General features: G+C 44.5%; 1 protein-coding gene across 13 annotated transcripts in view; it reads left to right on the top strand.

The window, feature by feature from the left end:
• Positions 1–26582, top strand: part of LOC139276106 (myelin protein zero-like protein 1) — a 125548-nt gene that overhangs the window by 22535 nt on the left and 76431 nt on the right. For 10 of the 13 annotated variants that reach the window (XR_011595813.1, XM_070893604.1, XM_070893596.1 and 7 more), the window contains exon 1: positions 8521–15691. Coding sequence is in view for 12 of the 13 variants with exons in the window: in XM_070893604.1 (XP_070749705.1) it covers positions 15400–15691 (292 nt within the window). In the remaining variant the exon portion in view is untranslated. Of the gene's footprint in view, positions 1–837; positions 1005–5340; positions 5548–8520; positions 15692–26582 lie in introns of those variants that run through there. The other 3 variants (XM_070893600.1, XM_070893599.1, XM_070893602.1) reach the window with 1 other exon arrangement.

Genomic DNA, 26582 nt, shown 5'->3' on the forward strand with positions numbered 1-26582 from the left:
TAGTCTGTCTGAAAGTGTAACTGTATTTAGTTATCCTGAACACAAAGTGTACACCAGCACTGCCTCTCAAGTGTGAATATTGTGTTAAACTCCATGATTGCTATTTCCAGCCATGCCTCTTATTTAAACCTTGATCTCGAGTTATGAGGCACAAAAGAAGGAAACTATAGTGTGACTCTGCATTAAATATTTTGAATACTGCCAACATAAAACTGTAATGCAACTGTAGATTTGTGGGAGGAAGTAGGAAGACTGATTGCAATTCGAGCCTAAATGTCTGAATGGGCTATATATTCTAAATGTAGTAAAGGCATTTCAGGTACACCTACCTCATGATTAGCACTGTGTGACAAGGGCCTCACTCTGCTCTTGTGAAGTTGCAGTGCAGGGACAACTGACCGCAGTTCACTGACATCATTCATGGTATCACTTTAGTGCAACTTCATAATGATCCACATCGACCATTCTACACACAATGCCTCTTCCCATAATGTTTAACCATTTTGAAACAAAGTTTGGGAATGAGAATAAATGATAGGTGTTTGTGCAGATGCTTTGTTTTATTTTTGTAGCAGTCTAGGATGGTGTGTGTCTATAGTTCATTTTAAGAAATGGAAACACTAGCTAAGTGCCAAATAGCCATTCTCTTTTTCATGGATGTCAGGGTGGGGATTTTTAAAGTATAAGGTAATGAATAAAATAGTACGTGAAAATATAAGAGCTAAGCATTTTGCTGCTGAGAATTTACTCTAGTTTTGGAGTATCTTTCAAAAGCTTTGTAGTTTTTGTTTAGTCTCATTCTATAGATTTGATGTATTTTGTCCATTTTTCTTTCAGCAGTCAGTACTGTGTCTGGCATTGAAATTTATACTAAATCAAAAATGATCGTTGAAAATGGGACAGATGTCAGATTGTCGTGTACATTCAAATCTAAAGAAATTATCCGCGATTCAATATTAATAGACTGGACTTTCAAGCCAGAAACTGATGGGACAAATCTGAAGGTGAGTATTCGAGCCTGTTATTTCATGGGTTCGGACTGTTACCATTTTAACTTACTCCATTTATTATGTAATTTTTTTAACTTATTTTTATCACTTTCATAGGGAAACATTGGTACTTGAAAAAGTATACCATTACTTGAAGGGATATCTTGATACACTATGATCTAGTCTTAATTCAAATGTTTAAAATTATTGGGACTAAATTCCAATGTTACTGTTATTTAGGTGGGCTAGATCAAATTTGCAAAAAAAGTCACAAGTAGCCCATAGTCAAAAACTTGCCAAGCTGGAAACAATGCATTGTTGGATTATCAGGCTGATTTGCTGAATCACCAACATTTGGCTACTTCACTGGGTATCAAGGGGTGTGACCAGCATATTGATAAGGTTTTGCAGTTGTTTGTGCAACACTAACTCTGCATCGTTATGGTGAATATTAAAATTAGAGCTAGGCCAGGAAACACTTCACACAAAGAGAAATGGAAATCTGGAACACTCCCAAAAAGCTGTTGGGGCTCAGTCAATTGAAAATTTCAAAACTGAGATTGCTAGATTTTTGTTGTACAAGTATATTGGGGGTTAAAGAACCAAGACAGGTAGATGGAGTTTAAGATCCAGATCAATCATGATCTAATTGAATGCTGAACAGGCTTGAGGGACTGACTGACCTACTCTTGCTCCTGTATAATAGTTGTTTGAAGTTTTCCCTTGAGTGGCAGCCCCTTTATGAAGCCTATTTGGTCAGTGAGGACAGACCAGGTTTAATTGCAACCAGGATCTTGTGCTCCATGTTGAATGGGGATAGAATGAACAGGGGATGGGACGAACCCTTTTTTTTAATGCATTACTGTGATTGAAAATATCTAAATGTTGTTTGGGAGGACACTCCTGCCAATGCTGTGAACGAGTTTCAACAGGAGAGGTTTGGGTTGAGCATCTGGGCTTTGTAGATTTCAGTTGAGTGGCCTTCAGGCCCATGATCTTTCCTGGATAGGAGGCTTTGGATTGCTGATTGGAACTCCATATCTGAGATTGGAGAGTTGACAGATTAGGGGACCGAAATTGCCCCGCACTGGGTTTGGGACGGTCACTTCGAATTAAATGATAGTTGAGCACCGGGGTGGGAAGTGCTGCCACTGGCAATTGGCCTCTTGGAGGGAAAACATTTATGGATGGTAACTGGGCATTCACGGGGCGGGACTCAGCGCTGTGCTGACACGTCACAACATCCCTTCCCTTTTAAAGAGGAGGCCACTGCGAACTCTCTGGACCACCAGGGAGGGTGTCAGCCAGGCCAGTGGTCTGGTGCCCAAAGTGGGTGTGGGTCTGCATGTTGGCAGCCCGGCCATGCTAGCGGCTGCCATTTTCTGGCTGACTGAAAAGACAGAAAAAAGATGGTGGCCTCGGCGCTACCACCTCCCCTTTAAGGGAAGCTGGAGTGCCTCAGCCACCACAGCTTCTCGCTCCGAGAAGTAGTCGGCGGCATCGCACCACACCGACCTCGTCCTGCAGGGCAATTTCCCCCAAGGGGCGATAAGGGGTGTTGGGGCTGTGCGTGTGCTAATCGCGGGATGTGCCGCAAACCACTTTTTGCCGGCATAGCCCAGGTGGCAATTCTGGGGGGGGGTAGGGGGTTGCTCCGGTTGCCGTGTTCGGGCGAAAACCCTTTAGCATCCTCGGGGCACTAACTGGCCTTTCTGAGAGGGGCAATTTTGGTCCCAAGGTCTCTTCCTGAGTGAGTTGAGAGAAGGGAAGATTGGCAAGGTTTCCTGTAAGGTGGCCTGAGACTCCGACGTACACTAATGTATAAAGATCTTGTTGATTTCAATGGGATCATGAATTGGTTTATAGCCTACTGTCAATTGTTCTGTTCTGTCTTGTTACAAGGTATATGGTAGGAATTTTCCTGGCTTGCCCCCCTGATAATTAGCTCTGGTGTGTTTGAGGAGCTTTTCTGTTTCTGCTAACAATAGGCTGTTGAATTCATCTTTGGCATGTATAACAGCTCACTCATTACTCTCCAGTCAATTGTCCTTGATGCTAGGTTTTTAGTTCTGTTATTTTTTGGTTTTGTAATACTCTACACCTGTTTGGTGGAGGAGACGCTAATGTTGTATCTCCTTAGACTATGCTAATGGAATCCCTTTTCCTTTTTTTTTTAAAAAGACATTGAACCAAAGTGGGGTATGGTTCCACAGTTGCCCATTGCTCTCATATCTTGTGCAGTGGCAAGCTATTTGACCTCATTGAGCATAGCAGCTGAGTCTAGTCCTGGACTTGCTGATATCCATATGTGCACTCCCATCAGCAGTTGCTGGGGAGTTATCAACACTGGAAATCCTAGCCATTCTCTTTCCCCATCTCTGACCCCCCCCCCCCCCAAATCTAGGGCTGCTGAAAGTAATTGTAGCACCCTAGCTACTGCATGGGCTGAGATCATTAACAAACCACGGTTCAAATATGGGGTTGTACAGCTTATCTATTCACGGAGCGGAAGGAGTAGCGTGGCGACCTGGCCCAGCAGTCTGTGTGGCCCCCAACCTTTGAGCACCATTGGAGCAGGGCAGGGAGCGGGAGGAGCAGCGTGGCGGCATACCACTCCAGGGAGCAGCACGTGCTGGAGCAGGAGGGCGACTGAATTGGATGTCGCCATAAACCAGATCGCTGATTGGAGCATGGGCAGGTACAGCAGGAGCTGCAAGGTCGGGGCGGAGAAGCGGCAAGAGGTAGTGGAGCGATGGGATCGGGGTCCCAGGAGATGCGTGAGTTCGGGGCCCAGAGGCTGCAAGGGCCAGCCCACAATGCGATACGTGTGCGCACTAGTTCCGTGCAGCAGAGCTGTCTCCAGTCGTCTTGGTTAATTCATGCCACTGAATCAAGACCGTGTGGTGGCTGGTGTGCAATGGCCGACACACGTTAAAAAAATCCAGGCACAGGCATCTTCCACCCTTCAACATGCAGTTTGGGACCTGGAATATTAGGTCCTTCTTTAAAACTTTTTGGCTTGGAAGCAAGTCATCCTCTATTTGAGGAACTGCCTAGGATGATATTCACTGACTAAACTCAATGAGCCATTGGTCAGCTAGTGCATTGACTTTAAAGCAAGGCTTAAGTTTGTGTTTTATCACAAAAATACTTAATGCTAATTTTGTTTGGGGAGGAACTGCTGGTCTCCCAAATTTAATAGCCAAAGTTTATATTCATATTTGTCTTTTGTTTCTATTGTCACCTCTGCAAACTGCAGAAGTACGTTGATGGTGGGGAAAATTGGTGGATGTTTTTGACATGGCTATTCACACACTCCGACCCTCGCTTCTCTTCGCACATGTAATGAGAGCAGTTTCCTGGCTCTTAGCGCTTTTCATTATTGTTTGTGTAGACCAGTTACTACTGTCATTTCCATGTACATTATGTATCCATGTACAATCTGAGGAAGGACGTTCTTGCTATTGAGGGAGTGCAGCGAAGATTCACCAGACTGATTCCCCGGGATGGTTGGACTGACATATGAGCAGAGACTGGATCGACTGGGCCTTTATTCACTGGAGTTTAGAAGGATGAGGGGGGATCTCATAGAAATATATAAAATTCTGACAGGACTGGACAGGTTAGATACAGGAAGAATGTTCCTGATGTTGGGGAAGTCCAGAACCAGGGAACACAGTCTAAGGATAAGGGGTAAGCCATTTTGGACTGAGATGAGGAGAAACTTCTTCACTCAGAGAGTTGTTAACCTGTGGGAATTCCCTACCGCAGAGAGTTGTTGATGCCAGTTCATTGGATATATTCAAGAGGGAGTTAGATATGGCCCTTACGGCTAAAGGGATCAAGGGATATGAATAGAAAGCAGGAAAGGGGTACTGAGGTGGATGATCAGCTATGATCTTATTGAATGGTGGTGCAAACTCGAAGGGCTGAATAGCCTACTCCTGCACCTATTTTCTATTTTTCTATGATGTGCAAAGTCATCCTGTAATTTAGTATGTGACCTGGAAGTGCGACAAATTGGGAGTTAACATCCATAAATAGCCTGACACCTTTTGCGTTATTGGTTAAACTTATTGGGCAAATTCGTCGATGTTTGGTCTGTCATTCTCATTGAAGTGAGAGCTTTTTTATGCATTTGTACAGTTTGCACTGTTTGCTGATTTGGCTAAGATCCTAGCATTAAACAGTGACAATCCAATTTTGCTACCTGGTTAACTTTGCAGTATAATCCTTTCTTGAAAATTCAATAAAAATTAAAACTATTGGTCATTGAGGTTTCATTGATAAGTATTAGATTAATAATATATGTTTTAAAATGTGTTTTTAATTTATTCTATCTTTGTGACAGATTTTCACTTATTGAATTGGAAAAGCTTTTCCTGCACCTGGAACTCTATTTCAAGACCATTTGGGATGGTAATGTCAACAGGAACGATGCTTCTATTATTATAATAAATATGAATTTTGACGACAATGGAACTTACGGTTGTAGTGTCAATTGCATCTGACATTGCTTGGATTCCTGGTGAAATTCACTTGAGAGTTGTTGAACAAGGTGAGCAGAAAATATCAGTAGTTCGAATGTTTTTGTGAAAATTGCCATTTACTTGAAATCATCACAACCAATGACACGAGTACTACATTATTGGGGGTGCTGTCTTTCGGATGAGTTGTTAAACCATGCTTCTGCCTGTTCAGATAGTCATATAAAAATTCCTATTAACATCATATGAGGAAGAGCAAGAAATTCCTCCAAGTAAAGAAACTGCTGATGTTGGAAATATGAAACAAAAACTAAATGTCAGTCATCAATGGGGAGAACAGACAAGTTAACAGGGCAGATTTTGCGGTGGGCAGCATACCTACATAGTATGCCGCCGGCATCTGAATAGAATCCGAACTTGCCTGATGGGAGCCCTCCTTTGTAAACTTGCTCTCTTACGCTATGTATTAGAGGGGCACAGTGTGTGCGGAAGCCTACCTGGGATCATGTGCACCTGGTGCTCCAAATCAGTACACCGAATGGCAAGTGTCTACCTACATTACTGGTAATTTATTTATTTTGCATTTCACCCGATGTATTTTTAGAATAATTATAAGGACTAGGACGATACATAGTTCCAAAATGGCACTCGCGTGCTCTCACACGCACTCTCACTCACGTGTGCTCCCGCTCAATGTACTGGTTGGAGTTCCAGGGCCCCCCCCCCCCCCCCCCCCCAGCACTCTAGGCAGTAAAATCCCTAAATAATATTTTGGCTGCAGCAGTAGCCCTCCCCTTACCCCCACTTTCGTGCCTCTCCTCCTAAGTCCTTGCGCAGGAATTACTAGATCATTTTTGTCTCTCATTTTTCCTCCCCGTCAACATACAGTGAAGTGGAGAGTGAAACGGTATTAAAATTCCTTCAGCTCCCAGTGCCTGTGTGTGTGTGTGGCTGGGTTGTAAAACCTCTCAGATTGCAGATGCTGAAGCAAAATAGTGTGGATGCTGGAAATCTGAAATACAAACAGAAAATGCTGGAAATACTCTGCAGGTCAGGCAGCATCTGTGGAACGAGAAAGAGTTAACGTTTCAGGTTGATGACCTTTCAGACTACAGATGCTGCCTGACTCGCTGAGTGTTTCCAACATTTTCTTCTTTTGTTTGAGATGATAAAGAATTGACTATCTTTGATTTCTCAGGGGTTATGGGGGTCAGAGAGCAGCTCTCGGGGTTATGGGGGTCAGAGAGCAGCTCTCGGGGTTATGGGGGTCAGAGAGCAGCTCTCGGGGTAGTGGTGGGGGAGGGGTCAGAGAGAGCACTTTCCAAGGTTGGTAGGGAACTATTCACGGGGGTACTTTTTAGAATTCCCTATTTTCCGATACCAGTGAATAAAAATATTTTTTTAGGCAGCCGAGGTGCAAAGACACTCAACAACAGGGGGACCCAAACTTTCTAATGCAAATCCAATAACCTGTGACACTTGCCCACAGTTTGCAAATGATCAAACCTCCAGGAATACATTTTAGGCAACCCTTGTCCGAAATATTTTTTTAAATAAAAACCTGATGACAACAAAATGGTTTACATAGTTATTAGCAGATTAATATATAAAACATAATTATCTCACACAACTTCAGGATTTTCCACTTAACACCAAAGATCTGAGTGGACGCATGCAGACGTTTAGTACAATAACTTCTTTTGTAGACACAGAAGGAAAAAGATCGGGGCTTTGGGACCTTTTGGCTGCTTATTTTGTACAACAGCCAGCAAGCCCTGCAACCATTAACACATCAGCGACTGACTTTCTTACCTCTCCTCCAGGCACTAGGCTCTTCCCATGGAAGGGGGATGGGTTGTCTGTGCCGGGGAAGTAGCATCTATCTTATGTAAATTACTTGAAATTGAAAATACAAGCGAATTCTGAGTTATGTCAGCTGGAGTGCACTTGAGAGACGTTTCACCTGATTGGTACTCACGTGGGTGGGGGGGGGTGGGGAGCAATATCAGCTGGAATAGATTTTACTTAAAAGATAAGTTTGAAATCCTTACTCAAGATTCATCATCCTGTTTTCCATTCTTCTCTCCCTTAAGTCCAAGGGGGATACATTTGAATGTTTATGGTGCTTAACTGGTTGAGCCATTCATCGCTAAGTCTGGCTGGATCACATCAAGCATTACATAACATAAGAACATAAGAAATAGGAGTAGGGCATACGGCACCTTGAGCCTACTCTGCCATTTAATACGATCATGGCTGATCCGATCATGGACTCGGGTCCAGTTCCCTGCCTGCTCCCCATAACCCCTTATTTCCAGAAACTATCTATCTCTGTCTTAAATTTATTCAATGACCCAGCTTCCACAGCTCTCTGAGGCAGCAAATTCCTCAGATTTACAACTCTCAAGAAATTTCTCCTCATCTCAGTTTTAAATGGGCAGCCCCTTATTCTAAGATCATGCCCTCTAGTTCTAGTCTCCCCTATCAGTGGAAACATCCTCTCTGTATCCACCTTGTCAAGCCCCCTCAATCTTATACATTTCGATAAGCCCACCTCTCATTCTTCTGAATTCCAATGAGTAGAGGCCCAATCTTCTCAACTTTTCCTCAAGTCAACCCCCTCATCTCCGGAATCAACCGTGTGAACCTTCTCTGAAGTGCCTCCAAAGCAAGTATATCCTTTCTTAAATATGGAAACCAAAACTGCACGCAGTATTCCAGGTGTGGCCTCACCAATACCCTGTATAACTGTAGCAAGACTTCCCTACTTTTATACTCCATCCCCTTTGCAATAAAGGCCAAGATTCCATTGGCCTTCCTGATTACTTGCTGTACCTGCATACTAATCTTTTTTTTGTTTCATGCACCAGGGCCCCCAGGTCCCGCTGTACTGCAGCACTTGGCAATTTTTCTCCATTTAAATAATAACTTGCTCTTTGATTTTTTTTCTGCCAAAGTGCATGACCTCACACTTTCCAATATTATACTCCAGCTGCCAAATTTTTGCCCACTCACTTAGCCTATCTATGTCCTTTTGCAGGTTTTTTGTGTCCTCCCATCTTTGTATCGTCATCAAACTTGGCTACGTTGCACTCGGTCCCTTCATTCAAGTCGTTAATATAGATCATCTCAAATCGCTGGAGAAATACCACCAACGATGTCTCCGCAAGATCCTGCAAATCCCCTGGGAGGACAGACGCACCAACGTTGGCGTCCTCGATCAGGCCAACATCACCAACATCGAAGCACTGACCATGCTCGATCAGCTCCGTTGGGCGGACCACATTGTTCGCATGCCTGATACAAGACTCCCAAAGTAAGCGCTCTACTCTGAACTGCTACACGGCAAGCGAGCCCCAGGTGGGCAGAGGAAACGTTTCAAGGCCACTCTCAAAGCCTCCTTGATAAAATGCAACATCTCCACTGACACCTGGAAGTCCCTGGCCAAAGACCACCCTAAATGGAGGAAGAGCACCCGAGAGGGCACTGAGCACCTCGAGTCTCGTCGCCAAGAGCATGCAGAAAGGAAGCGCAGGCAGCAGAAGGAGCATGCAGCAAACCAGTCTCTCCAACCACTATTTCTTTTAACGACTGTCTGTCCCACCTGTGACAGAGACTGTAATTCCTGTATTGGACTGTTCAGTCACCTAAGGACTCGAAGTGGAAGCAAGTCTTCCTCGATTTCGAGGGTCTGCCGATGATGATAATATAGATTATAGATAGTTGGCGTCCCAGCACTGATCCCCCGCGGCACCCCACTAGTTACTGATTGCCAACCTGAGAATGAACCATTTATCCAGACTCTCTGTTTTCTGTTAGTTAGCCAATCCTCTATCCATGCTAATATATTACCCACAACCCTGTGAACTTTTATCTTGTGCAGTAACCTTTTATATGGCGCCTTGTCAAATGCCTTCTGGAAGTCCAAATACACCACATTCACTGGTTCCCCTTTATCCACCCTGTCTGTTACATCCTCAAAGAATTCCAGCAAATTTGTCAAACATGACATCCCCTTCATAAATCCATGCTGACTCTGCCTGACTGAATTTTGCTTTTTCAAATGTCCTGCTACTGCTTCTTTAATAATGGACTCCAACATTTTCCCAACCACAGATGTTAGGCTAACTGCTCTATAGTTTCCTTCTTTTTGACTACCTCCTTTTTTTTAAATAGGGGTGTTACATTTGCAGTTTTCCAATCTGTTGGGACCTCTCCAGAATCCAGGGAAATTTGGGCCCTGCTCTTCTCTGCCAAAACTACTCTCTAGTCCATCATCATCGTAGGCAGTCCCTCGAGTCGAGGATGAGTTGCTTCCATGCCAAAAAGTTCACACATGTTTCAATGAAGGACCTAATATTCCAGGTCCCGAACTAAATCTTGAAAGGTGGAAGATGCCTGTACATGGATTTTTTAAAAAAACGTGTGGGGGCTGTTGCACACCAGCCACATGGGCTTGACAGAGCTAGGTCTTGGTCCAGTGGCAAGGGTTATCCAAGACAACTGGGGACCAGCTCTGCTGCACGGACCTAGTGCAGACACACATCGCAGTGTGGGCAGGCCCGTGCTGCCCCTGGGCCCTCGCCTCTTCTGGGCCCCGAACTCACGCCTCTCCTTGGCCCCGATCACATCCTTCTACAATCTCTCGCCGCTCCTTCGGCCTGACCTCGCCGTTCCTGCAGTACCTGCCCATGCTCCAATCAGCAACCTGGATCCTGGTGACATCCAATCCTGTCGCCCTCTTCGCTGCCGTTGCTCTTCTGCTCCAGCACATGCTGCTCCCTGGAGTGGTATGCTGTCACACTGCTCCTTCTGCTCCGATGGTGCCGGGGTGCAGAAGGAGCAGCGTTGCGGCTTGGCCCAGCAGTTGCTAGTCCAAGATCAGCCTGGAATGCAAAGATAATGCCTGGGTTCTTTTCTCCACTACCAACCGTCTCCTCATCCTCTCTCCCCACCCCTTCTACCCTGACCTTCAACAACAAATGCAAGGAGCTAATGGAATTCTTTGCCACTAAGATTGAGACCATCCATTCAGCTGCCTCTGCTGCATCCCTTTCTTCCCCTAGCCCACCAGACCAAACTTCCCCCTGCCCTAGCCTTGAAATTGAATCTTTGTCTAGTTTCTCTCCTATCTCCCTTGATCTCCTTTCCGAACCTATCTTGTCCATGAGACAACCTTTCTCTTTTTCTCTTTTTCTCTTTCTCTTTTTTTTTCGTTCTCTTTCTCTTTTTCTCTTTCTCTCTTTTTCTCTTTCTCTCTTTCTCTCTCTCTCTCTCTCTCTCGCCTATTCCCACTAAACAGCTAACCATCAAACTTCCCTTCCTAGACTTTGTACTAGCTGATATTGTCAATGGTTACCCCTCCTAAGATACTGTCCCCCTCTGTTTCAAATCTGCCCTCATGATATCCTCTTCAAAAAACCCACCCTTGATTCCTGTGTCCTTGCAAACTACCGCCGCATTGCCAGCCTTCCTTTCCTCTCCAAAGGCCTTGAACATGTTGCCGCCTCCCAAATTCGTGCTCATCTTTCCAACAACTCCATGTTTGAACATTGAACATCTCCAATCAGGTTTTTGTCCCTGCCACAGCAATGAAACGGCCCTAATTAAAGTCACATATGACCATAGTACATTATTCCTCCTCATCCTTCTCAGTGTCATTGTCACAGTTGACCACATAATTCCTCCTCCATTGAGTGGGACTGCCCTCACCTGCTTCTACGCTTGTCTATCCAGTCGTAGACAGAGAGATTCCTGCAATGGCTTCTCTTCCTGCCCCTGCATCATTACTTCTGGAGTCCAAGGATCAATCCTTGGCCCCCTCCTAATTCTCATCTACATGTGGCCTCTTGGTGACATCATCCAAAAATGCAGCGTCAGTTTCCACATGTATGCTGACATCCCCCAGCTCCACCCCACCACCACCTCTCTCAACCCTTCCACAGTCTCTCAATTGTCAGACTACTTGTCCGATATCCGGTACTGGATGAGCAGAAATTTCTTAAGTAAATATTGGGAAGATCAAAACCATTGGGCTAGATTTTCCCAGGTCCCACCCGGGGGGGGCGGGGTCCGATCCCTGATGCCGGGGCACAGTCTCAATCCCTGGGGGATCTGCCCCTGGGGCTGGGTTGTGTCCGTGCCGGCCAACAAGAGGCTATCCAACCTAATCCCAATTTCCAGCTCTAGTTCCGTAGCCCTGCAGATTACAGCACTTCAAGTGCACATCCAAGTAGTTTTTAAATGTGGTGAGGGTTTCTGCCTCTACCACCCTTTCAGGCAGAGAGTTCCAGACCCCACAACCTTCTGAGTGAAGAAATTTCCCCTCAAATCCCCTCTAAAACTTCTACTACTAACTTTAAATTTTGTGCCCCCTGGTTGTTGACCCCTCTGCTAAGGGAAATAGGCCCTTTCTATCCAATGTATCTGGGCCCCTCTCAATTTTATACACTTCGATGAGGTCTCCCCCTCAGCCTCCTCTCATCCATGGAAAACAAACCCAACCTATCTAATCTGTCCTCAAAGCTAAGATTCGCCAGTCCTCATAAATCTCCTCTGTACCCTCTCCAGTGCAGTCACATCCTTCCTGTAATACAGTGACCAGAACTACATGCAGTACTCTAGCTGTGGCCTAACTAGTGTTTTATACAGTTCAAGCATACCCTCCTGCTCTTGTATTCTATGCCTCGGCTAATAAAGACAAGCGTTCCGTACGCCGCCTTGACGACCTTATCTACCTGGCCTGCTACCTTCAGGGATCTGTGGACATGCACTCAAAGGTCCCTTTGATCCTCTACACTTCTCAAGTGTCCTACCATTTAATGTGTATTCCCTTTCCTTGTTAGCCCTCCCCAAATGCATTACCTCACACTTTTCCGGATTGAATTCCATTTGCCACTGTTCTGCTCACCCGACCAGTTGATTGATATCTTCCTGCAGTCGACAACTTTCTTCACTATCAACCACACAGCCAATTTTAGTATCATCTGCAAACTTCTTAATCATATCCCCTACATTGAAGTCTAAATCATTGCTGTATACCTCAAAAAGCAAGGGACCTAGTACTGAGTCCTGCGGAACCCCACTGGAACAGACTTCCAGTCACAAAAACACCCATCAACCATTACCCTCTGCTTTCTGCCTTTGAGCCAATTTTGGATCCAACTTGCCACTTTGCCCTGGAATCCCATAGGCTTTTACTTTCGTGACCAGTCCACCATATGGGACCTTATCAAAAGCCTTGCTAAAATCCATATACACTACATCAAATGCACTACCCTCATTGACCCTCCTTGTTATCTCCTCAAAAAATTCAATCAAGTTACTCAGACTTGACCTTCTTTAACAAATCCATACTGACTGTCCTTAATTAATCATTTCTTTCTAAATGAAAAGTTATCCTGTCCTTCAGAATTCTTTCCAATAATTTTCCCACCACCAACGTTAGGCTGACTGGCCTGTAATTACTCAGTCTATCCCTTTCTCCCTTCTTAAACAAAGGTACTATGTTAGCAGTCCTCCGGCATGACACCTGAAGCCAGAGAGGATTTTAAAATTATGGTCAGAGCCTTTGCTATTTCCTCTTTTGCTTTGCTTAACAGTCTGGGATGCATTTCATCCGGGCTTGGGGACTTAACCACTTTCAAAGATGCTAAACCCCTTAATACTTCCTCTATCACGGTTTATTTTATCTAATATTTCACACTCTTCCTCCCTGATAGCAATATCTGTATTGCCCCTCTCTTTTGTGAAAACAGATGCAATGTATTCACTAAGAACCATACCCACATTTCCTGCCTCCACACACACATTACCCTCGGGGTTTCTAATAGGCCCTACCCTTTCTTCCCTTTCTTTAGTTCTCCTCTTGCTCCTTATTTATAAAAGCATCTTTGGGTTTTCCTTGATTTTACTTACCAAAAATTTTTCATGCTCTCTGTTTTCCTAATATCTTTTTCAATTTCACCCCTGCACTTTCTATACTCGATTCTGCAGTATTTAACCTTCGGTATCTGTCATAAGCTTCCCTTTTTTGCTTTATGCTACGCTGTATGTCGTTAGGTATCCAGGGGGCTCTAGATTTGTGAAAGGTGAAAGTGGGCTGGTTGGAGGCAGGCTGTGGTCGGGGGTTCACATTTTTTCAACCCACCCGCTCTTATCTTAGAAAATTATAGCCATTGTCTTCGGTCCCCACCACAAACTCCATTCCCTGCCCACTAACTCCATCCCTTTCTCTGGCAACTATCTGAGGCTGAACCAGACTGTTCGCAACCTTGGTTTTATATGTGACCCCGAGATAAGCTTCGGACCACATATCCACGCCATCACTAAGACTGCCAATTTCCATCTGTGAAAGATCACTCGACTCCACCTGTGCCTCAGCTCATCCATGCTTTTGTTACTAGATTTAACTATTCCAGCGCACTCCTGGCCAGCCTCCCATCCAAAACTCTGCTGCCTGCGTCCTAACTCGTACCAGGTCGCATTCACCCATCACCCCACTGATCGCTGACGTACATTGTCTCCCAGTTAAGCAATGCCTTGATTTTAAAATTCTTCTCCTTGTTTTCAAATCCCTCCATGACCTTGCCCAACGTTCCCAGTCAACTGTTTGGCCGCACAGCAATCTGGAGGCCCTGTGCAGGCCGTTCTCCAGCTTTTATATGGTAGAATCCGTACATGAGCAAAATGTGAATGGGCCGTGCAACCAGTTAAAGGGACCGCACACACACACAATTAGAGGGAACATTGGCCTCACCCCTCCCTATCTCTGCAATCTCCTCCAGCCCCACAACCCAACGAGATATCAGCGCACTTCTAATTCTGGCCTTTTGAGCATGCCAGATTTTAATCGTTCCACCATTGTTGGCTATGGGGATCAAGGGGTATGGCGAGAAAGCAGGAATGGGGTACTGAAGTTGAATGTTCAGCCATGAACTCATTGAATGGCGGTGCAGGCTAGAAGGGCCGAATGGCCTACTTCTGCACCTATTTTCTATGTTTCTATGTTATACCTTCAGCTACCAAGCCCCTAAGCTCTGGAATTCCCTCCCTAAACTTCTCTGCCTTTCTCTCCTCCTTTAAGATGCTCCTTAAAATCTACCTCTTTGAACCAAGCTTTTGGTCTTCTACCCTAATATGATCTACTCCTTATGTGACTTGGTGTCAAATTTTGTTTGATAATGCTCCTGTGAAGCGCCTTGGGATGTTTTACTTTGTTAAAGATGCTATATAAATGCAAGTTGTTGTTGTTTCCATGATTTCTATTCCTCAGTCTCTCCATTCTCCATTCCCCACTCTCCTCCTTGCCCCCGACTATCTCGAATCCCCTGATTTCAGAGACTCTCTGAATGCTGACACTTGCCAATCCTGAGCCTCCCGATTGCTGACTCTCCAGCACCCTGTTAACTACTCTCCACAAGGTCGCGGCTATCTGCACCGCTGCTCCAGTGATGTTACCGCGCCTGAAACTTTGACAGCAGTCGGCGATGTACTTGAACATGCACTTGAAGTGATGTAACCTTTAAGGCTACGGACCAAGTGCTGGAATGTGGGGTTAGGCTGGATAGCTCTCTTTTGGGCACCACAGATACGATGGGCTGAATGGCCTTCTGTGTGGTAAATTTCTGTGTCACGCAGCGGGAAGGCCGAGGTGAGGTGAAGGTGGGGGATTGGACGCTCTGCGGCGGGAAATTTAAATAACAGACCCCCGGGGCTGCCGGAGGCACAGCTCGGGAGTGGTACCCAGCCCCAGAGCCCGGGAGACTCCGTCATTTCGGAAGGGTTGGGAACCCGAATCCACAAATGTTTTTTGGCCAGCTGAGTATTTTGCAACATCTTGTATTACACAATAATAATGTGTGAATGACATTGTGTGTGCGTGTGACTTGCGCTGCCTGGCTCGCTCAGCGCTGGTTGTGCGCATGCTCTATCCCGAGTGGAACACGTACTTGGAAAACAAATCCAGCCCCAGCCGGATTATCCACTCAGTGACTGAATTGCAGTGGCGTCTCTCCGGCGGCGCAGCGAATCAGCGGAGGGCAGTGGGGCGGGCTGGAGTCTCGCGGCACCCCCTGCGAGCAGGGCATTGTGGGAGAGCCACAAGTCGCCTGAGGACTGGAAGCCGATCAGGAGAGTCAGGGTGTGGAATGGCTCAAAATATCCCCAGCGCCGGCATGGAGGCCTGTCGGGCTGCGATCTTCCTCCTCGCACTTGGTAAGGGAACGTGTCTTGTGGGGTTTTTGTTATATTTGATGGCTGTAGTTTTTGCTGTTACTGTGTTTGTTTCTTGCGACCCTTCCTGTCTCCATGTCTCTGTCTGCATTACTCTCGTGCACTTGTACTTGTGGTGTAAGCAAACGCTTTAAAAATGGAGCTACTGTAGTGCAAAGTGATTGTACCCAGTCAGTCTGTGGTTCAGGGTTGTGTAACCTTGAGGAATGAAGTGACTACTTTGTAGCTTTGATGGTTCGAGTGTGGGTCTGTAATGTTGTTCCAATAAGTTGTCGATTTGCATTGAGGAATACAATAGGAAATCATAGTCCAGTAATAATATCACCCAGTGACAGAATTATGGCACTACACTCAACATTGGTATCACTGTACACAGTATGATTAAAAACTTTTAATTTGAAGTTTTATCGCATGACTTTTCTCTGTTCTACTTGGTTAAATGGTAGTTGGATGTGAAATTGCTCATTAGCCACAAACTTTTATATTTTGACTTTTCGTTTATAATCTGTGCATTTGAATTATTGTCATACCTGTAGTATAATTAAGGAGCTATTAAACAGATAGTTAGCCAGTGCACTGCAACAGTGTTACCTTGTAAGTAAATACCTAGAGCATACGTGTCTTAAAACACAGATTTGTTTAAAATTGTTTGTGATGGTATCATGGTTAGGGACAATTATCCATGCAGCTTGAGTTATGGTGATATTTGCCTTGCTGTATATAGTTTCATTCCACACCAGTATATGTCCACTTCGATTTTAGTTTTGTTTAAAAAATGTCAAATCTCCCTCCATTTAAATTTTGTTGTGACTTCCAAACAATGTATCGGTTTTTAAAAAAACAGGACTGTAGATGTGGTGGAGAAAAATAATTCAAATTTATATTCTACAGCTGCACTCCAGACTTGAGAACATAATCTAGGCTGACACTTCAGTGCAGTCCTGAGTGTGCTGCACTGTCGGAGGTGCCGTCTTTCGGATGAAACATTAAATCATGAGATATCTGCCCTCTCAGAAGGACATAAAATATCCCATGCCACTTTTCGAAGAAGAGCAAGGGAGCTCTCCCAGTGTCCTGGCCAACATTTCTTCTTAGGCAGTGCCTCGGAGTCGAGGATGACTTGCTTCCACATTAATATGAATTCTCGGGTGACTAATGAATCCAGTGTCGGACCTACAATCTCTGTCGCAGATGGGGCAGGTGGTGGTTGGAGGGACGGGTGCGTGGGATGCTTGGGTTGTTGTGTGCACCTTCTGCTGTTTATGCTTGGCTTCCGCGTGCTCCCAACGAAGAGACTCGGCGTTTGGCACCTTCCCGGATGCTTCTCCACTTTGAGCGGTCTTGGCCAGGGATTCCCAGGTGTCCGTGGGGATGTTGCTCTTTTTCAAGGAGGCTTTGAAGGTGCCCTTGAAGCGCTTCCTCTGCCCACCTGGGGTTTGCTTGCCGTGTCTGAGCTATGAGCAGAGCGCTTGTTTTGGGAGTCTAGTATCGGGCATGCAGACATTGTGGCCCGTCCATCGGAGCTGATCGAGCATGGTCAATGCTTCGATGCTGGGGATGTTCGCTTGAGTGAGGACACAGATGTTGGTGCACCTATCCTGCCAATGGATTTGCAGGATCTTGAGGAAGCATAGTTGGTGGTACTTCAGTGCTTAGAGGTGCCTGCTGGACATAATCCATGTCTCTGAAGCATATCGAGGGGCGGATGTCTCCACTGCTGTGTAGACCATGAGCTTGGTGTCTGGTTTGAGATCCTGGTTTTCAAACACCCTTTTCCTCAGGCAACCAAAGGTTGCACTGGCACACTAATGGATGAAAAGTCCAACACCGCCAAGACTGGTTCAATGAGAACGACCAGGAGCGAATAAGTCGCAAGCGCTCTATAGATGTCTGAAGGCTGAGGTCCAACATAAAACTCTCGACCTAAAGAACAGATGGTGGGTGAAAACAGCGCAGGAGATCCAGCAAGTAGCAAACAACCATGACATGCGTGGATTCTTTAACACAGTGAAGACCCCTACGACCCAAGCACTCAAGGTCCTACCCCACTGAGGGCCAAGAACTGAGAGGTACTCATCAAGGACAGAGAGGTAGTCAGTGCCCGCTGGAAGAAGCACTTCGAAGATCTCCTTAACTGAGACTCTGTCATCGACGCGAGTGTCTTTGTATCCATCTTGCAGCAAACATTTATCGCTCAACCAACCTAACTAAAACCGATTATCTCATTGTTTGTGGGACCTTGCTGTATGCAAATTGACTGTAAAGTGCTTTGGGACATTGAGGTTGTAAGAGGTGCTATATAAATGCAACTCCTCCTTCCCCATGCAGCTTACAGAAGCTAAGTACTTGATTCTCTATGATGTCCCAGAAAGTTTTTGGTGGAATGGTAATGAATTATATTATTTAACTTAATATCTAGTAAGTTGTGTGTTCTTGTGCATAGCATATTTGTGTTGTCTCCATGTTTGTGCTATAATTAGGCAATAGATAAGCGTTTAACTGGTAGGGTGTGGTTGGGAATTTCAAAATTATGTTTATATAGTTTCTGCATTAATGAGTTGAATTCTGCATGTTCTGAGAGTTCAGTGTAGCTGGATTTGAGGTAGTCCACTACTGCTTTCAGTAGCATTCATTCTGGTATTTGTGGCCCTTCAGCAATGGTTAAGTGAAGCGCAATGAAACATTTATGTTGGTTTTGCTTTCGTCTTTGTGGTGTTTAATCTCTACCTTAGCACAAACAATTTTAAATAAAAAACCTCTGCTTGTCACCTGAAGCTGAGACTGATGGAATGAAAGTTTCATCTCTGTTGGCTGTAAGGGTCTAGCCTGAAATATGTTTTGGGTAGTTTCATTGGGAACACCAATTACCACAAGAAATGCAGCAGTTCAAGAGGAAAGTCAAGCACCACCTTTTAGGGCAACGAAGGACGAGGAATAAATGGGGCCTTGCCAGTGTCATTGATTATTCCTGAAACCACTAAATTCACTATGATTAGTTATTTAAAAGACAATGGGGCAGAAATCCTGGCCTCGTATGAAGCTTCGACGGACACAGGAAAGCATTGGAAAAGCTGGTTTTCAGCGCGCCATGCGCCTCCGCAGATCGGGAGCAAGGACATTTGCACGGGCAAGATTGTGGTATTTATGCATATCTTGCCCAGCAAATATCCTCAAAACTCTTGCGCCTGATAAAAGCAGGCGCATAGCCTACTTTTACAGGTGCAAGAGTTTTAAAAAGCACTTAAAACATAAAAAATAAAATTTTAAAAAACACTTTTTTAAAAACCCTGCTCAATACATTACATTTATTTTTAACCTGAATTAAGACTTTTTTTTAAAAATCGGCAAATTTTTTTCTTTAATAGAAATTAAAGTTTAGAAATTTTTTAGTGTATTTATGTGAGGTTTTTAAAAAATGTTTTGTGTGTTTTGCGGGGGGTTTCTCATTCATAGTAATAGGAGCTTCGGATTTACGTAACTCCTATTACTATGAATGAGACAATACTAACCTGTGATTGGGTGTCCAAGCTCATGTGACTCCTGCGCATGTCCCGATGTGCACGCGCTGCGACGCATAATCAGGGGAGGCCTCCGGATTGGGATCTTGAGCGGCCCAGCAGCTTCAGGTAAGTGCGTATTTTCTGTCCTGAAGTCAGTGGTTTGCCCGTAGGAAAACCTCGACCGGGATTTCTAGGCCATTGGCCCAGAATTTGCAGTCAGGATGATGGCGAACTAGCAGTGTTCGCCGTCATTCCGCCTTTGAAACTGACCACAACTTTGGGATTTGATGCATGAGGAAATCCCAAAGTTGTGGTTCGTCATTGATGGCTCCATAACTGGCTGCACTGTGTACGCTCCACCCTGGCCCACAGAGCCAGCAATCTGTGTAATCAGGGAAACTGATGAAAACTTCGGCTCTTCTGCAGTATGTTGTTAAATTCTCCACTAAAAGTTAGACCCGAAGGGATTGGATGTAACTGGGATTTTGACAACATTATTACTGCTAAACAAATGTTAAGGGCCTAGAAAACTAATTTTTGTGCAATGTGAAATTTGTCAATCTTAATAAAAAATTACAATTTTAAAGAAACTTTCAGGAAAGTTTGTCCATATTTATTTCAGGCTTGTCTTTTCCCCGTGTGAGAGCCCCAATCTTGTTTGCTCTCCCATTTTAAAAAGTTAGAATTTTAAGAGCTTACTCGCTTCCTTGTTCGCTGTCTGCGAACTCTGCATTTTGATTGGCTGCCTAGACAGCCTGTTGATGTAGCAGCAGTTCGCACAAGGGAATCCCCACTACCTTTGATTTGAAGGTCGGGAAACGTGAAGTTCTCGACACAGGAATGGCGAGATCCTTATACGAAGTGTACTTCGGGTCCAGCGGTGAGCGCCTTCGCTTCGCTGCTGAACGCAAATTCCGGGCCAATATTTAGGATAATAACAATACCGCACCCACCCTGTTTTCAAACTGACCGTGATATGATAGATAGACATGATGAGCAGCTTCTCATGATCTTCGATGCATAAAAAATAACTTAAGCTCTCAGGAAGGATGAGGATTGAATGTATCTTCTTCAAACAAATCCACATCCTACTGTATCTAGTTGTCAAGGTGTCCAATCTAAACCTATATCCCTGTCCCCCCCTCCAGCTCAGTTTTCCTAGTGCTGGTTGGAATTTGCCTGATGTTCATCTCCTCATCCCATCTTCCTATTCAAAATTCCCACATTGCATTTCTCTCGCGCTACTTGCCTTTATTAGACAAGTGAATAATTCTTAAATATTTCCTCCATCCTTTTATTTCTCATTTTCCTCACTTTTTTAAGATACTGAGTTATGCTGGCTCCAGGTCACTGCTAGCCCTCTCATATCTTACATAGAATGCATAGAAATTACAATACAGAAACAGGTTGTTCAACCCAACCAGTCTGTCTTGGTGTTTATCATGCGCGTGAGCAGTAGTCTTAATCCCATGTGCTTGCCCTGTTCCCATATCCATTTTTCTCCTTTCCTTCAATCATCTATTAAATGTTGATATGGTCTCTACCATCATTAACTCTGACAGTGCATTCCGTATCCTCACCATCCTCAGTGTAAAATAATCTCTTCTGCTCTCTATCCTAAATCTCTTGTAATCTTATGTCCCTGTTATGTATTTGACCCCTTGTAACCTGTATGACACCTGACCACCAGAGGGCTCACCTGTTGGAGTCCCAAGGGATTCCAGCATCCCTTGGGAGCGCGGTATATAAGCAGGTCACCCACGAGGTACCGGCACTCTGGATACTTATTAAAGGAGCTAAGGTCACACTTGCTCATTGTACATAGTACTCAGTTTCATCCTTTATTATGAGTGTACCAGTCTCCTTGTTCTAAACTTCTCAATTACTGGAAACAGTCTGTTTCTATTTACTCTGCCACATCTTAATTTAAACTCCTTTTATTAAATCATCTCTCAATTGCTATTCTAATGGAAACAGCAATAGTTTCTCAAGTCTTTCTTTATATTTCTTCGTACCAGGCAGCATCTTAGAAAATCTGCTCTGTACCTTCCTCAACATCCTTCATGTAGTATGGGACCCAAATCCGTATATGTACTCCAACTGTTGTCTACTAAGGTTTTATATAGATGCACCATTACGGTCCCTATTTTCGCCATAATTGTGCGCTGTTTTTTGGCATGAAATATTCACTGCAACGTTTGGATGCTGGCACCGACCATGTGTGACAGTTAAAAATTTTTTGCCGCGCTCACGTGTCAAAACGGGAGTCCCGCAAAAAAAACTTACGTTAACTGAAGGAATCAACGCGGGGTACAAGAGGCCGGGAGCGAGGCAAAAATAATACATGATATACCTTTTTTCCACAGGGAACTCTCTTTGGAGCAAGGGAAGATGATTTCCAGGCTGAAAGAGCTGGACCCACTACAATCCCGGGCCGAATGGCCCCCACTGATTCCTGCTCCCCATGCGAGTTGAAGTTCGGGAGCAGGAGGGCCATTCGGCTGGTATTGCAGCGGGTCCAGCCGGTGGGAAGCAGTCCTTTCGGCCTGGGATTGCAACGGTGGGGTGGGGGAAACGGTGGCAGCATGTCCAGCTGCAGGGTGCAGTGGCCGTGGGTCCAGCGGGGGGGGGGGGGGGCGGGCGGGGAGGGAGGGAGAAGAGGCCCTTTCGACAGCGGTGGTGTAACAGTCCTTTCGGGGAGCAGGCTTCAGCTTGCTGCAGCGTCTCTGGTTTCCCTGGAATCTTAAGCTTTTCACGCATGCCTAGAGAGTTTTTAGCGCAGACTTGAAGCTCCGCCCTCCTGACTAAATTCTGAGTGCTGCGCCAAATTGAAATACTTCTTTGGCGAAAGTCCCGATTCCTTTGATTTTTCCTGGCGCAAACGTACACAACAAAAATTGTACATTAACATGCACGGGCGCCAAAAAGTCAGCAAGTGGAAAATAGAGGCCTACGTCTCGTTTTTCATGTTCTATACCATTTCCCTTAAAACCCAGTATTCCATTAGCTTTTTTTATGGCCATATCCACTTGGTGTTTTTAATGTTTTGTGAACCTGAACCCAAACCTTCTGCTCTTCCACAACACCCAGCCTCCCCAGTACAATCAAAGTATAATTATTTTTTTACTAAAATGTACCATCTCATATTTACTGACATTGAATTTCAATCTGTCAATTTTGCCCATTCCACTATTTTTATCTATTTTGTTGCATCACCTTCCTTTGGTTCTTAGAATTATTTATTCTGCCTCCTATTTTTAGTTCCATCAAATTTGGACAGCACTCTCTCCAACCCTATATCCAAATCATTGATGTACACAATGAATCGAAGTTGACCCTGAACAGAACCCTGTGAGGCATTACTTCCCACTCCCATCTACTGAGAATGTGTTAACTCTTGCCTTGTTTCCTCCTTTCTGATCGGTTTTTAATCCAGTTTGCTCTCTTCCCCCCCCCCCCCCCCCCTCCCCCCGCCTCCTGTTTCACACCCAATAGTTTCCTGTATGGTACTTCAAAAGTTTTCTGAAAGTCCATCACATCCACTGCATTGCCCCCCACCCCCCAATCACCATATCTGTCGCCTCCTCAAAGCACTCTGTTAGGTTTGTTAAGTCTGATCTTCCTTTCTGAAATCTGTGTTGGATGCTTTTAATTATCTTCTCTTCATCTAGATGTTTAGTACTGTTATTTTTTTAAATTAAAGATTTAACATTTTTTCCACCACAGTTGTTAAACTAACTGGCCTGTAATTACCAGGTTAGCTCTGTCTTCCTCTTTGAAATTGGGTATCAGCCAGTCTCCAGCAACATTTTCTTTTCAGTGGCTGTGCAGAGATCAGGATCACACACAGGCCGCTCACCAGCTGGAATGCTGAAAAAGATACCGCATGCGGGCAGCCGCGCAGCAAATTTAAAGGGTTCTCGCACCTTAAATTGTTCTCTAGTCCTTCACTCAATAGAAATCTGAAATATGATACCTGGAACCTCCCCTTCCCATTTCCCTCTGGATCCTTGGATGCATCTGCCAGGTCCTGGCATTTTGTTCTCCTTTAGTTTAACTAACTTCCCTTAAACTTGCTTTTATTCATTGATATCTGCCATCTTGCTTTTTGTTTTGAAACAATTCACAATTTACCTCCTTCCTCATATTCTTTTGTTAAGTATCCGTGCCAATTTCCGCTTATCCGTTTCTAAGTCAGTAGCATCTTCTCTCCGGGGTTCCACCTCACGTTTAACAATTCTGTATTTGCTGATGAATTTGTAGAATACATTTTCCTGTATTTTAAACATTTCTTGAGATTTGCTCCTCACATCCCCTTCTTGCTTTCATTGTCCCTTCCTTAATCTCGTATTTTCTTGTATTCTCTTATTTTGATCATTTGCCCCTTAAATCCTGTACTTCCATTTTAGTTTGTTTCTAATCTTTTTATTTGTCTTCTGCAGTCTGAAACTTGGCATCTTTTTTAATGGTATATACACCTGCAACTTTGCATTCTCCTTTTTAAAAAAAAAAATATCCCATTGTTGAACAGTCCTGTACACCAATTTCTTTTTCACTACATGCCAGGCAGCTCACTCCTCAGCTTTCTAAAATCTGCTCCATAACTCATTCACGTGGCCATTATTCACGTAATGAGCATTGGCAGGCTGCTGGATTGTGGATCTTGATCCTGTTGCCCAATGCCTACACATGCAAGCTTCCCAGCACCTGTCATTCGATCGTCATCAGGAGCAGGAACCTTGGCTGATTTCCTATTGTTTTCAAAAATTGTTCCAGAATAAAATGTGACCAACAGTTAAAGTGGGTCCTTATCAGAAATCAAATAATTGGTTATTAGATCACCTGAATTGTATACTAAACATGTTTGTGTTACACACTAGTGTATCATGTAGCCACTGCTTCATGTTCCTACATATAGTTAAAAAGGCATACGGGATGCTTTCCTTTATTAGCTGTTGCTAATTTTGCTAGTAGTTGCCTGTGACGGTTCTTGAGTTAAATACCAAATGACACACTAGACAATGGCAATACTGTTAATGTTCGTTTAATACAGAAGAAGTACAAGACTCACCACTTATACTTTATAGTTACCCAATAGGTCCGTGGATGATCAGTCCGTCCTAACACTGTTCCGTCAAGGGTCTCCTCCCTGGTGCCTATTTCTGCCGAGTGTCGCTTCTAGGTCCTCGCTATGGACTGTCCGAACCTGTCTATCTTTATACCCTCCTTTTCATATCTAACTAGTCAAGTTGGTGCCAGTAAGTCTGAGGTGATCAGGGTCTTTCCTGCTGAAATTGACAGTGCATACTCGGTCTTTATGTTGGGGGAAATTGGCTCTGCTTTGGCTGCCCAGATCAGTGACCTTATGGCCAGTACTTCCACATTAGCCAAGGCACAGAATACAAGAGGAAGGAAATTATGCTAGAACTGTATACAGTGCTAGTTGGGCCACAGCTAGAGTACTGCGTGCAGTTCTGGTTACCACATTACAGGAAGGATTGCAGAGGAGATTTGCGAGGATGTTGCCAGGACTGGAAAACTTGAGCAATGAGGAAAGATTGGATAGGATGGGATTGTTTTCCTTGGAATAGAGGAAGCTAATGGGACATTTAATTGAGGTATATAAAATTATGAGGGGCCTAGGTAGAGAGGATAGGAAGGACCTATTTCCCTTAGTAGAGGGGATCAATAACCAGGGGGCAAAGATTTAAAGTAGTTGGTAGAAGTATTAGAGGGAAGATGAGGAAGCATTTCTTTATTGAGGGTGTGGGAGTCTGGAACTCACTGCCTGAAAGTGAAAGGGTGGTTGAGGCAGAATCCCTCATCACATTGAAAAGGTACTTGGATGTGCACTTAGAGCTGTAACCCACAAGGCTATGGACCAGGTGCTGGAAGGTAGGATTAGGCTGGGTAACTCTTTTTCGACCGACGCAGACATGATGGGCTGAATGGCCTGTGTTGTAATTTTCTATGATTCTTTGCAATGTATTATGGAAATCAAGTAATGAATACAGGGTAGGTCTCAATTTTTTATTAGTCATGTAGCCAACTCAATAAATGTTCTCCAGCCATTGTCCTGAGCTTAACATCTAGCATAAAGAATAGCTTTTAATGAGCATTTGAATGAGAAATACAGTGATCTGTAGTGCTGAGTGCATCTAGGAATTGATCTTGGGACCTCCATTACTAATTTACATTCAGAAACAAGAGGAAACTGATAAAGTCAGGACAATGTGGTCCAAGCTATGAGTTTGGAAACGACAAAATGAGTTAAACAAACTATACGAACCTACAAAATTGATGAGCAGGAAATGACCAGCTGTCCATCAAACTTAACCCCACACCATGATGGCTGGACCATCATGGCTTAATATTTCTTTGATCCACTGACTTCCCCCATCCCCCGCCTTCCCCCATCCCCCGCCGGCAAGGTGAATTTCCTCTCCGACCCCCTCGAGCGATCAAATCAAGTCCTGGAGACCATTTGGGCCAAGTATTGCCTATAAAGACACTTGTTTTCTATAATAATTCGATCTCTGCCCCAGCTCCCTCTTGAAGGCATGCAGAGAGTCAGCACCCACCACACCAGCTGGCAATTTATTCCTTTGGCTCACTACTGTCTGGGAAAAGAACTGCCTAATATCCAGTCAATTCATACTCTTAGATGGTTTAAACTCATGTTCCCTGTTCCTCCCCAATTAGATTATTCCAGTTTAACCATCAGTAGGGACTCGATCCAGCCCTTTTATTATTTTATAGCCTGCTATCAGGTCACCTCTATGGCTATGCTGCTCTAAAGTAAATATACCAAGGTCATGGAGCCTATCTGAGTAGCTCAAGTTCTTTAAGCTGGGAATTATTGTAGCTCTCTTATGGACCTTTTCCATGGTAATTGTGTCGCCCACCACATAGGGGGACCAAAACTGGACACAGTATTCTAGATGCTCTCTGACCAGTGACCTGTACAGTGTCAATGTTGTCCTTTGTTTTACCAACATGCATGACACTACATTTATCTAAATGAAATGACATTTGCCAATATGTGGCCCACTCCCCTAGCACACCTGCATCCTTTTGGATTTGACTGCACTCTTCTAGTGTCTTAGCCCTTGCATAGATTTTGGTGTTTTTAATCCGTTATGGGATGTGGCTGTCGCTGGCAACACAAGCATATATTGCTGATCCCTAATTTTCCTTGAGAAGATGGCGGTGAACTGCCTTCTTGAACTGCTGCTGTCCTTGTGGTCAAAGTACTCCTACAGTGCTGTTAGGGAGGGAGTTCCAGGATTTTCACCCAGCGATGATGAAAGGCATTTCTAAGTCAGGATGGTGTGTAACTTGGAGGGGAAGTTGCAGGTGATGGTGCTCCCATG

Source organism: Pristiophorus japonicus, chromosome 11 (genome assembly GCF_044704955.1).
Source record: "Pristiophorus japonicus isolate sPriJap1 chromosome 11, sPriJap1.hap1, whole genome shotgun sequence".
NCBI lineage: Eukaryota > Metazoa > Chordata > Chondrichthyes > Pristiophoridae > Pristiophorus > Pristiophorus japonicus.